At 39.6% G+C, this 12,024-nt stretch overlaps 1 protein-coding gene across 4 annotated transcripts; it reads left to right on the forward strand.

Annotated features, from left to right (window-relative positions):
• The first annotated feature begins 194 nt into the window (after positions 1 to 194).
• LOC146459210 (dol-P-Man:Man(7)GlcNAc(2)-PP-Dol alpha-1,6-mannosyltransferase-like) lies at positions 195 to 10,909 on the forward strand. Of its 4 annotated transcripts, none has more exons than XM_085089987.1 (9): positions 195 to 380; positions 805 to 937; positions 2,431 to 2,604; positions 4,302 to 4,496; positions 5,336 to 5,439; positions 6,006 to 6,232; positions 7,655 to 7,830; positions 9,184 to 9,262; positions 9,849 to 10,909. In XM_085089987.1, the coding sequence occupies exons 1-9, from the start codon at positions 243 to 245 to the stop codon at positions 10,090 to 10,092; spliced, it is 1,470 nt and encodes a 489-aa protein (XP_084946113.1). In that variant the 5' UTR covers positions 195 to 242; the 3' UTR covers positions 10,093 to 10,909. The 4 variants fall into 4 exon arrangements, with proteins under 4 accessions (XP_084946113.1, XP_084946114.1, XP_084946116.1 ...); XM_085089990.1 differs by having other exon boundaries at positions 240 to 380; positions 805 to 933; XM_085089989.1 differs by having other exon boundaries at positions 245 to 375.
• The last annotated feature ends 1,115 nt before the right edge of the window (positions 10,910 to 12,024 follow it).

Here is a 12,024-nt window from a genome sequence, read left to right on the forward strand (position 1 = left end):
GCTAATTTTAAGCTCATACTAAAGGAAAATCTGAGTCAAAACTGAGGGACAAAACTCTTTAGCAGAACCTTTGATGATTAGTCATTAAACTAGAATCAAAGTTCACGTTAATCCAGGATTAGATGAACGAGCTTTGAACAACTGGGCCCAGAGGACCTTACTTACCTCGTTCGTAAAAGCCCTGGGAGCGAGGTTGAACTTTACTCCGCCCGTGCCGGTCAGCGGTTTCATCCGGATTCAAAATGGCGGACATATGTGATGTTTTGCTTTTATTTGCGGTTTCACTCCACCTATTCATTTGTCCCTTCACCAAAGTGGAAGAGAGCTTTAACATGCAAGCAACACACGATATACTCTACCATGGAACAGACATAAGTAAGGTAAACTATTTTGCTGTTTTAACAGAAAGCTGATGTACTGGTGATAAACCTGGACTTTTCCAAGAGGCAATCGTGAAAGATAAAGCTAAAGGAGTATTGCAGTTTACTAAATCGACTAAGCATTTACTAGCCGTGATTATCAAATTAATTCAATGTAAAAGCAAGCTTGGGACAAACAAAATTATGCCCGGAAATTATGGCATTTTGGTCGTGGATGTTTGCTGTTTACATGTAAATGTTAGACACTAGCTAGCTCCACAACACCAAGTTGAAATACGTGTTAGTCCGTAAGTTAGAACGGCCCTGAACGTAGAATGCAACTTCATACGACATGGATGATCATGATCAGCGCATATTTAATATGTACCAAGAGGTGCTTATGAGTACAGTGTAAATCTATATATTTTTTTGTTTTATTATGCAGTATGATCATTTGGAGTTTCCAGGTGTGGTACCTCGTACTTTTCTTGGACCTCTTGCAGTCTCATCTGTTGCATATCCTGTGGTCATGGTACTTAAAGGTGGTGGTACATCAAAACTATGGTCACAACTTGTAGGTATACACAGCACTTGTTTGCATTCATTTGGTGCCTCAGTCTTTAATTATAATAGATAAGTCAGTTTAAAATGCCAGGCGTAGTCAATCGATAAACCGATAATCGATAACAATCAATGGCAATCAATATCAATCTTTGATTGATATCGATTTCCGATACCACTAGATAGGAATCGATAAAGAAAAAAAGTTGTGAGTTCGATTGATATCGATTTCCGATTTCCGATTTCCAATAAATATGAACCAATCCTTATCGATTTCAGATGGAAATCGATAAGGATTGGTTCATATTTATTGGAAACTATTTTTGTTAATTTCTACAAGTTAAAGATTGACACGATGTATTTTCTATGGTTTTATTGAGTCATTCAATTGTGGATATGCAATGCAAATATCAACAAGCTGATACTAAAAGAACAAGAACAATAACAGAAATAATTTGGTATTTTTATCTATGTTAAGCTTCAGCGCGGTTCAAAGAAGAAGAGGTAGTTGCGACCAAAGTAGCGGCGTGCAACCCTCTTGTCTCGCTATAGCAACGCCATAAATATGAAGCAAAATAAACAACAAAATCAGTGTTTTTATAATTTCAGTTAATTGCATTAAGAAAGAAGCGTAGTAATAAATCGCGGAGTAAGCAAGATGCAATGGACAGCGCTGGGATGAATGGCCAAGTTAAAATATTTTAAACCCCCAAACCAAGAACGCGGGTCTCGTATTGTTTATTAAGTAGTAACGCCATCTTTGAAACGAATACTCCTCCAGGGACTCCTTGGGATTAGTGATTGTTATCGATTACTGTCGATTGCTATCGATTATTATCCATTATCTCCGATAACAATCGATGATAAGTTTTTTCTGTGAGTTCGATTGTTATCGATTACCGATTTCAATCGATATCAATCGGTGATTGATATCAATGGTATCGATTGATTTCCGATATCGATTTCTATCGATTGACCACGCCTGGACAATGCAATCAATGGTCAACCTTGTTCACACCCATGGGGAATTTTGCTGTACACATTTTGGATGTTTATATTAATTCTATAAACAAAAGTTACCAAACTTTCTTACTTTTAGCGTAACTTTTGTACTTTTAGATTATTGTAGTGTATTCTGAAAAATTTACACTGCTCTGCTTCTTTTTTCTGGTCCACCAGCTTTGCACTCCTCCGAAAAACTTTGAACTCATGTTTTTGCTTTGCTCCAAATGTAAAAGAATTCCTCAGTGGGAATTTCTCAGTGAGCTTGGGTTATAAACAGGTCAAGAAATCTTATAAGGCTACATTTTGGAAAGCTGAACCTAAATAACAGGTGATGTAAGTTCATCATTAGCTCATGTAATGCTAGGCTTACTATTTATTACCCTCAAAATTGCATTCATTTGTCATAGTTTGAATTCTCTCAGAGTTTTGGATGGGGGAGAGAATTAGTGACTTATTACCTGTACCCTTAAATTATTTTTTTTTTTTTGTTTGTTTGCTTTTTCAGTGCGTTTTTGTGTTGGATCAATCTCTCTGTTTGCCTTTTCTAAGTTCAGAAGTTCCATCTCACTCAGATTTGGCTCAGATGTTGGTTTGTTCTTGACGCTGATTTCCGCCACACAGTTTCACCTGTTGTTTTACATGTCAAGGCCCTTACCAAACACATTTGCTCTTGTCTTGGGTTAGTTGCAACTTAAATTCCTTAGATAGTTCTCTTTATTGTCCTTAGTTGTAAAGTTAATACATCACCAAATTAACTGGCTTACTTTTAACATTCCATATTTCAGCAAAATTTGATGAATATTACAGCTATCCCTCAAACCATCATCTCGTTTGAATAATCACCAACCTCTTTGAAACGTTTTGTGATTTCACCAAAAATGTATTTCTTTTGAATTTTCTCCTTCATTAAAAAAAGGTGCAATTTAGGCATTGATGCAAAATAATGCAATTAGGATTTAAAGGCTAAAATGTCACTTACACATGTCATATTATGGCCTATTATTGTTCAACGCATCTTAACACAACCCAAATATGGTCATTGTGCACTCATATTCGTTGTCCTGTTATACAGTCGAACCTCCCTTTGCGACCACCTCTCGTAAGCGACCACCTCCCATTAGCGACCGCTTTTCCAAAATACCAAAAGTTTTCAAGTCAAATCACTATAGATGGAACCTCTCGTAGGCGACCACATCTCGTAAGCGACCACCTCCCGTAAGCGACCACGTTTAGAGATGATTGTTTAAAATTTTCAATTGTTTTTGACCTCTCGTAGGCGACCACTTGACACACAATCTGCTGTATCTCTCACGGGGGGAAATTGCAAAATGTGTCGCTGTAACATATTGGCCCACATCATTACAACAGATGCCGTATTAAAATCTCACTGCCGAAGCTACCGGAAGTGTCTTCCGAAATAGCTTACCATTGAAACATTTTATAACATGCACAAGCACCATAGTGTACACTGAAATAAACTTTAATCCTTGTAGGGAAGAAACTCTCTTATCTTGTAAATAGCATGCAAATGTGCATGACCGGTGATGACTCTCTCAATCTTGTATTATCCAACAGAAAAATTGTGGCGGTAAAGAACGTCAACTGAATTATGTAACAAACAAACAAACAAACAAACGCGAAAGTTGTGGATGATTTACGCTTCAAATGTAACATTGCAAAAATGCCGTTTACTGTTTGCTCCTAAATCAGACAGTCTAAGGATAAGTTATTACTTTGGGTTTCAAAAAGGGTTTGGTCTCCGCAATTACCATATGTAAATTACCCGAAATTTAAACCCCCTGTGGTCTGACCTCTGGTAAGCGACCACCTCCCGTAAGCGACCACATATCCTTGACATTATGGGTGGTCGCTTATGGGAGGTTCGACTGTATACTTAAGTTTGTGGGTCGGTGAGAAAAATAGCAAAATAAGGATTGTCTCTGGACAGCTTTTCTGCAATAGAACTGGCTTTTTTATCATTGTGTTGAATATTATAACAATTATCCTGGTCAATCATGCAGAATACCGCCTGATTTTAGCCGGCTCAGCCATCGGGCAATATTACGGGCAATTTTCACAGAATAATATATATATTGTTAAGTAGCAAGGCTGTTACCTCAAAAAAAATTCAAGGAGCCCACAAGGACCAAACCAGAGAACTTAAGAGCCTGACATGTAAAGTGTTAGGTGCTGCTGCAAAAAATTTAGGCACCCAGAGAATTTTCTTTGATGCCCCAGGCTATCGGGCTCCTGATAGGCAGTAGCCTTGAATAGAGGCATACATGGACACAGTCTGTGCCTTCTTGCAACAGCATCTTCAATTCATAATTCCTCAAAAGAAAATTTGTCACTTTTTTCTCTTTTTATCTTCATTAGTTCTTCTTGCCTTTCGGTTCTGGTTGGATCAACATCATTCAAAGTTCATCTGGACATCAGCGTTTGCCATCATCATTTTTCGATCAGAGTTGTGCATTTTGTTAGGGCTCATATTTCTGTTGGAGCTTGTTACACGGCGTGTCTCCTTGCTGACAGGAATCTTTCATTCAGTGTTAGCGGGACTCAGTGCCTTAGGTAAGAGTGTGGGAAATCTACTTGAAAAACTCATTAATAATTCATAAGCCCATTGACCTATCAAATGGTCAATGAAACATCACGTCGGTGGTTTTAAAACCCAATAAAACCTCCTCCTTATTAGTATGCAGTTAGTTTAATGACTGTTTTTCTCATATGCTAATTTCCAACATTCACAAAAGCATCATTGTTATGGACCTCTTTCATAATAGAGGGCATAATTAGTATTCCTTTATGTGCATGCAAATAGGGCCTTCTTGAGCTCGCTTTTGAGTGAAAATACTTTAATTTGTTTTTACACATGCTAGCGAGGCCAGGAAGGCTACTTTAAATGTATACAAAAGAATAACAATTAAGCCCTCCATTTATGAAAGAGGTCTATGAGCTCTCTTGACACACGCTTTTCCAGGAGTGTTTTTAAGCCGTTCAAAAGACTCGCAGCACGTGTTTTATCGGGTCTAAAACCACTCGGCTGCACCTCATGGTTCTAAATCCCGATAAAACACTGCTGCTTGTGTTTTAAACATTACTTTATTCCACCAAAAGTGTGCTGGAAAACCAACTCACACTCATGTGGGGATGAAAAATACAAATGTACCAAACGTAGGTAGTATTGTGAAATATAAATCCAGTTAATGAACACCAGAAAAGCTTGAATTCATCCCTAGTTTTTCTGCTCATTGACCTCCATTAAGTACACACTTAACATTAAATATTTTTAAATATTTAAATAGTTAAGACTGTGAAGTTTACAAAAGTATTAAATGGCCAAGAAGGTTTACTGGATGGTCTGATATAATTATTTACAAACTTTCTTTAATTTCTTTTATTTCCATCAGCTCTAACTGTTTCAGTAGATTCAGTTTTCTGGAGGAGGTACCTGTGGCCCGAAGGGGAAGTGTTGTGGTACAATACAATACTGAACAAAAGCTCTAACTGGGGTGTATCCTTTGCGTTCAGTAACTGCTATATTTGCATACATAAACAGGTGTACAATTTCACAAACCATTTTGGCCCAGGTTGTGTTTCTTCCTTATATTTTAATCAGAGACAAAGGAAAATAAATTATTTAATTAACAAAAAATTTCAAGCCAAGATCTACCTGTGTATGTCTAACAAGATTATCAGTCTTGAGAAATGACTTATTTTTCTAGAAAGTGACACAGGCCGGCATACTCGGAAAAAAGAAGTCCGATTGCTCCTATCAGGAGTCGAACCTAAGACCTTCCGATTACTAGTCCAGACGCTCTACCACTGAGCTACAGGAGACTCATGGGAGCTAAGGCCATTAAACTAGGTTCATGGGACAAATTTTCATTTATCAGTCTTTTCTACGGGGAGTGGTGGGGGGAGGGAGTAGTAGGGAGGAGGAGAAAAATTCCCGTTCCCCACCCCACTTCCCCTAAGGAAGGCCTTATACTAAGGTTAATATGTATCCTTTTGGCAGCAAGCCCTTCACGTACAGTTTTCAATGCCAGCAGCCAGAATTAATTCCTTCACTAAATCCAGACATCTCCCTTCCTTTGGTATTTTTACTCTGTCCTCCCCAGATGCTTACTGTTTGCTCTTGTCCTAGTCCCCCTCGGTCTCTGGAGGGACAGAAGGACCTGGACACTAGCAGCTCCATCCATGGGCTTTGTGTTTCTCTATTCAGTTCTTCCCCATAAAGAGCTTCGGTTTATCATCTATGTCATCCCTGTGCTCAACGCCGTAGCAGCTTGTGGAATGAGTTATATGTAAGTGAGTTAAGCCCCATTCACACCAACAAAACATGTTTAATTAGACCAGGTTTAACAAAATGAAAATAAATTGGTAACAGAAAGCTGAACCATTGGCTTTGACATAGGATTCAAGTAAACTGTAACATATGCTTTCATTTGTGCTAAATCTGTAGTCAACAAAAATCCGAAAGCAGCTTTTATGAAGGAAACAATTTTAAACTGTGTTAACTAAACAACTTTTTAACGTGTTTAAGCCTTGGTGTGAATGGGACATTAGTCTGGATGGTGTAAATTTACAACAGGCCATTTCGTGATGGCTGAAATGACAAGCTCAAGAAGTGAAAAAGCTTATGCCGTGCCAACTGAGGGAAGACCGCGGAATATTGTTACAGCCTTGTGTTAATACTGGCTTCTTGTATCCCTAAAACAACTGGGCTGGGTTGTTCGAAAGCCGATTAACGCTAATCCACGATTAGATTTTAATCGAGGCTTTCAGCTCGCTCGTTAAAAATGGTTTTAAAGGCTAATTTTGAGCTAAACGTAAAGAAAGGTCTAAGCAAAAATTGAGGGCCAAAAATCTTTTGGAAGAATCTTTATCGATTAGCAATTAAACTCGAGTCAATGTTTGTGTTAATCCAGGAGTAGCTTAATCGGGCTTTGAACAACTGGGCCCTGAACAGCAAAAAATTAACCCTCTTATACACGTTTGTAGCATTTTGGGCTCACATATATGTGGTAAAAATAAATAAATCACTTATTGAAGTGTCAGTGGTATTCAGCAAAGTATGCTAATTGGGGACACTTTCCAGATCGAATTGAAATTGGGAGATTTGTTGGGTTTTTTTTAGGAGAGGGGAATATCGGACTACCCGGAGTAAAACTTCTTGGAGCAATGACCAGAACCGACAACAAACTCAAACCAAATAAGACCCCAAGTCCGGAAATTGAACCTAGGCCATATATTGCTTGGAGATAATTTTCCCGGGGGGGGACTCTCATATGAAAGGGGCGGGGATGCTGGTGGGAAATTTTGAATTAAACCCCTAAAGGAGACCAATCTGGGCATGACCCAAGCTTTTTTTGACCCTTAAAAGAGACCATTATAAAACACAGACAACTATATATTTTAAAATTTCTTCGCGTGCGACCCTAAACGAGACCTTCACGGCTAAATATATTGGCGTTTTGTCCAGAACACCCTAAGTGAGACCAAAATCCGAAATTTACACCCCTAAGCGAGACGACCAGCATCCCTGCCCCTTTCATATGAGAGTTCCCCCCAGATAATTTTTGCTCTCACCACTATGCAGTCCCTGCTCTCCATGTGTACAGTACATGTGTTGATCACCAAGTTTTGTGGTATTTTTCCTAACATAAGAACATGTTTCTGTCTAAATTTGTTTGTTTTTTTTTTGTTTTTGTTTTTTTGCTTTTAAGATACAAGAACGAGGCCAAATGGAGACCATTTGTGTCTGTTCTCGTGAAAGTTCTTACTGTGGGGGGTCTCCTGGGGAACTGTTTGGTCACTGGCTTGTTACTTCTCATATCACATCACAATTACCCTGGAGGAGTGGCTCTCCAAAGGCTTCACGTCCTCTTACAAAACCAGACAGGTGGGACAAATGTTGTTTCTCTTCTTAATTCATGGGTTCACTTTAGCACTTTAACATACACATTCGTGTAATTAGTGCTTGTGGCACAACTTCACAAGAGCAACTGATGAGGCTGCTCGACTAAAAACCTGCTGTGCAGGCTGGAATAGAGCTGGCTGGGAAATGAATATATTAGACGGTTAACTGGCTGGAACGTTTCGAGATATCTAGTTTGCTGAGATTTTTTATTAACGCACTGATCCTAGCTGGGTAAAAAATGTCTCGTTTGTTTTTCCTGCCCGTCAAGACCCCTGTCAGGCTAGAAAATCGTGTTTCACTTCTCGCTGTAACACCGTTACAAAGACAGCACAACAAACTGGTAATTCATGTGTAACCTCCATAGTTTCCAGGACCTGAAGTACGCCGAAAACTCTGACATTATATGCGTCAATAAGACATGGTTGAACCAAAATATCAGCAACTCTGAAATATTGCATTCTGGCTTTACAATATTTAGGAGAGATCGGTCTGATCGAGGTGGTGGTGGAGTTGTTATCACAATCAAAACAGCCTGCTTCAAAGCTGTCAAAGAATTAAAACCTGAATCGGAATTAAAACCTGAATCGGAAGCCGAGCTGCAACAGCTTGAGATCATTTTTGCCGAAATCACTACGCTTACTGGTCAAAGAATTTTATTCTGTTTTTGCTATGGGCCACCCAATGAGGACCCAAGGTGGATGGATGTATTCGGTAATTTTCTGCATGAAGTTTGTGACCAGTTTGACAATATGGTAATTTCGGGTGGCTTTAATTTGCCTAATTTGCCAGACATCCTCTGGGACTCCATGGACAGCGCATCGGGTGTTAACGAACTCGCCTTTATTGAAACCCGCCTCTTGACATGCACACACTCAATAAAAAAAAACCCACTTGTGGCAACAACATACTTGACTTTGTAATCACGAGCGTGCGGAACCGTGTCAGTGTAACCGACATATTGTCTGCTTTGCCGCTCGCGCGCGTGGCTCACTCCTCGAATATCATGCTTTTTTTTTCCCGCACATTTTGAGCAAAAGAGAGACTACAGAGTTAATTCTCTGATACATCTTCCTGGCTAAGTGCAGTTTGTTTCTCCCAACGCCAACCCCTCCCCCCTCTTCCTCGTCTTCTCAACCCACCCAACCCCCATTCTCCTGTAAGAGAAGCGAGGACCACTTGCTGACAGGAATCATATGGATAGCATCTTACGCAGAAGCTGTTTGGGTTCGTCACGCATTCCTCCCCTCACGTTCGTCAGTGGGGGGAGGAATGCGTGACGAGCGCAAAGAGCTTCTGTGTATAAGACAATCTCATGGTAGGCTTCTTTTTCCTCAGAGTCTTGTCATGTTCATATCTCTGTGGCTGCAGCGCAGACTGGTGTGTCTCGGTTTGGTGAAATCAATCCTTCTTGGAGGTAAGTGCTTACAGAAGTCGCTGCTTTCAGCCTTTTGGGATAGTCACTTGAAAAGTAAAGAATATAAGTACAAAAATATGAAAAGAATAAAACAAAAACACAAGGCTAACCATTAGCTTAATTGCCACCTGACTGGCAGTAGTCTTAATCGGAGGATCCCCAGGCTCTCGAGTAATTACTGAGCCCAATAATGTTGTGTATCATCCCTCATTCTACAAAGTTTAACACGATAAGCGGTTATTCCGTGTGACTGTGGTAGACAAGAAACTTTACTCCACATCATCTTCCTCCTTCCAAGCCCTGGTTGTTCAAAGAGCGGATAACTTTATCCAGTGGATAAATCGTTATCCAGCGGATAAAGTTAACTCCAACAAAAACATTTTATCCGCTGGATAGCGATGTATCTGCTGGAGAAAGTACTCCACTCTTTGAACAACTGAGGCCTTGTGTAAAAAGGGGTCCAGCGGTCCAATGTACAAGGGAAAAGGGTGCAGTAATACTCTGATTGCTTTATGCCAATTCTGTGTGGGTGTCCTGTGGCATAAGTAAAACTGTACTCACGTAGCTTATAAACATATCTTCACAGATATTCCAAAACAGAAAATCTGGCTGATGGCAGCCCCGAAATGATGGTTTTCTCGCATCTCCTAACCGAACCGCCTTGTGACAGAATGGAGCGCTCTCATTCACTTCTCGAGGAAGTGAAGGGCTTCGACAGAGTTAGCATAGATCTTAAACGTTTTCCGTTCCTCTTCCCGGTGATGACGCCAAAGATTTGTATCCTGGAGAAACATACTCTTTGTCTTGGGACGCCAACATGGCCGCCGTGACGTCATGTAAAAACACTCTATACAGTAAAGATATTCAAAAGCCCTTGAAATACACCGGATGATGTAATATTTAAAACGTTTTAGACCCGATAAAACACGTGCTGCGAGTTTTTTGAACAGCTGCAAAATCATTCCTGGAAAAGCGTGTGTCAAGAGAGTTCATAACAATGATGCTTTTGTGAACGTTGGAAATAAGCATACGAGAAAAACGTTAAGCGCCGCATACTAATAAGGAGGAGGTTTTTATCGGGTTTTAAAACCACCGCACGTGATCTTTTATCGACCATTTGATAGGTCAGTGGGCTTATGGATTATTGAATTTTTGAAAAATATAAAAAAAGTGCATAAAAGGTCTTATAGGATGGCATGAAATTCACAGCTACCAGATTTTTAGCTACCCATACTACCTTTCGGCTCGGTCGCGTAAGATAGATGCTTTTAAAACTGATAATAAGAGGCCATTTCATAGCTGATGTGTACGTCATTACGAAAACGAGGCTAAGTGCAAAGCTTTCCATGTGAAAATTAGTGCTGTTTTTATATAAATGAAAAGTAAGCCTCGCTTTCATAATGAGGTTTAAAGTAACTCGAAATTGGCCTGTTGAAATAGCTATATTTCAGAAATAAGTAGGTGAAGAGTCATCCAGCCCTCGTTTATTAATTTAAGAGGCTTTCATAAGGGGAAGAATGAGTCGATTTGTAACTGATAATATGAGTTTTAATTGCTATCAAACCTAAAGGAATTCTTTAAAAAAAATGTTCTCTAAATATGTCCTACATACTAAAAATAATAAGTTATTAAAGGGAAGTGATTATATTTGTATGGTAACAAAATCTGCCTTCAAACGGAAAATGTTATACAGTCATCGATACAGTTTGAATGGGAAAAAAAAAACATGCAAATGAGACTTGCCATGTTAATTAGCAGTTTTCCAAGTAAATAATTTTTCTTATGAAATTAGGTTTCGAACTGTTTATGGAAATCTCCTCGAGAAAGTTCGCTTCATCTTCGGGACTGATCGCGCCATCGTCGGAAGGCTTGGCTCTACTTGACTGACCAGTAAATAGTGAGTTATACTTAGTAATGGACGTTGCGGAAGGGCTGCGTTCTTATATCCTCGATCCACGACTTGAACCTATCCCACAACCGTGAAGGGGTACGTACGATGTAGAGGATTTGGCAAGCTACCTTCATTACAGCATTCGTCACGGCTTGCCAGCATGTTTTGACAGTGGTTACAAATATGTTGAAGCAAAGCAAACACGTCAGAAAACACACGAAACAGATTGACAACGTAACCATAACAACGCCTGCGACGACAGAAACCGCTGCACATACGATCAGGAACGCGGGCCCAAACATGATCACCAAGGTTACAAGAAATGGTGATACCATCAAAAGAAGGATAGTTGCATATGTAAGACAAAGCATCGGGGAGTCAAAAAAGAGGCTCTTGTCTTGGTTTTCCGAGTTCGTTAGCTCGTGTCTTTGAAGCCATGCTTCTCGTGCTCTGAGCATGCGTACAGTGCACACAGTTCGATTTAGCCCAGTCTGAGCTATAAACTCCATCACTGTCAAGGGCATGACCTGAAGAATAACAAGCCGAGGCAGAGTTAATAGAAGCAACAGTATTTTCCTAAGGTGAAGTCGAAGATAAAAATCTACAGCTTTAAGATAAACTTAACTCAAACAGATCTTTGTTAAACTTAGGCCTTCTTTCAACACTAAGCTTATTAGAGAAGCGAAAATGTTGTAACTTGAAGTTGTTAAGTCAATGTTTTTGAATTCTAGAAATCACAAGAAGCTAATCTAGAGGTTGTTCAAAATATGACTTTTCGCAGACAGTAGATGGCACTCACTTCAACGGAAGCTGTCTTTCAAACGCTTTTCTTTCATTCTATGGAAACGTACTTTTCCCTTTTTCGTTTCGT

Source organism: Pavona decussata, unplaced genomic scaffold (genome assembly GCF_977016875.1).
Source record: "Pavona decussata unplaced genomic scaffold, jaPavDecu1.1 SCAFFOLD_223, whole genome shotgun sequence".
NCBI classification, from domain to species: Eukaryota; Metazoa; Cnidaria; class Anthozoa; order Scleractinia; family Agariciidae; genus Pavona; species Pavona decussata.

Excerpts from the sequence above, each read along its gene's own strand:
- LOC146459210 (XM_085089987.1), top strand. The coding sequence starts at position 243 with ATGGCGGACATATGTGATGTTTTGCTTTTATTTGCGGTTTCACTCCAC. Across the intron at positions 6,233-7,654 it reads GCTTGTGGAATGAGTTATAT|ATACAAGAACGAGGCCAAAT; the intron begins GTAAGTGAGTTA and ends TTTGCTTTTAAG. Across the intron at positions 9,263-9,848 it reads GAAATCAATCCTTCTTGGAG|ATATTCCAAAACAGAAAATC; the intron begins GTAAGTGCTTAC and ends ATATCTTCACAG.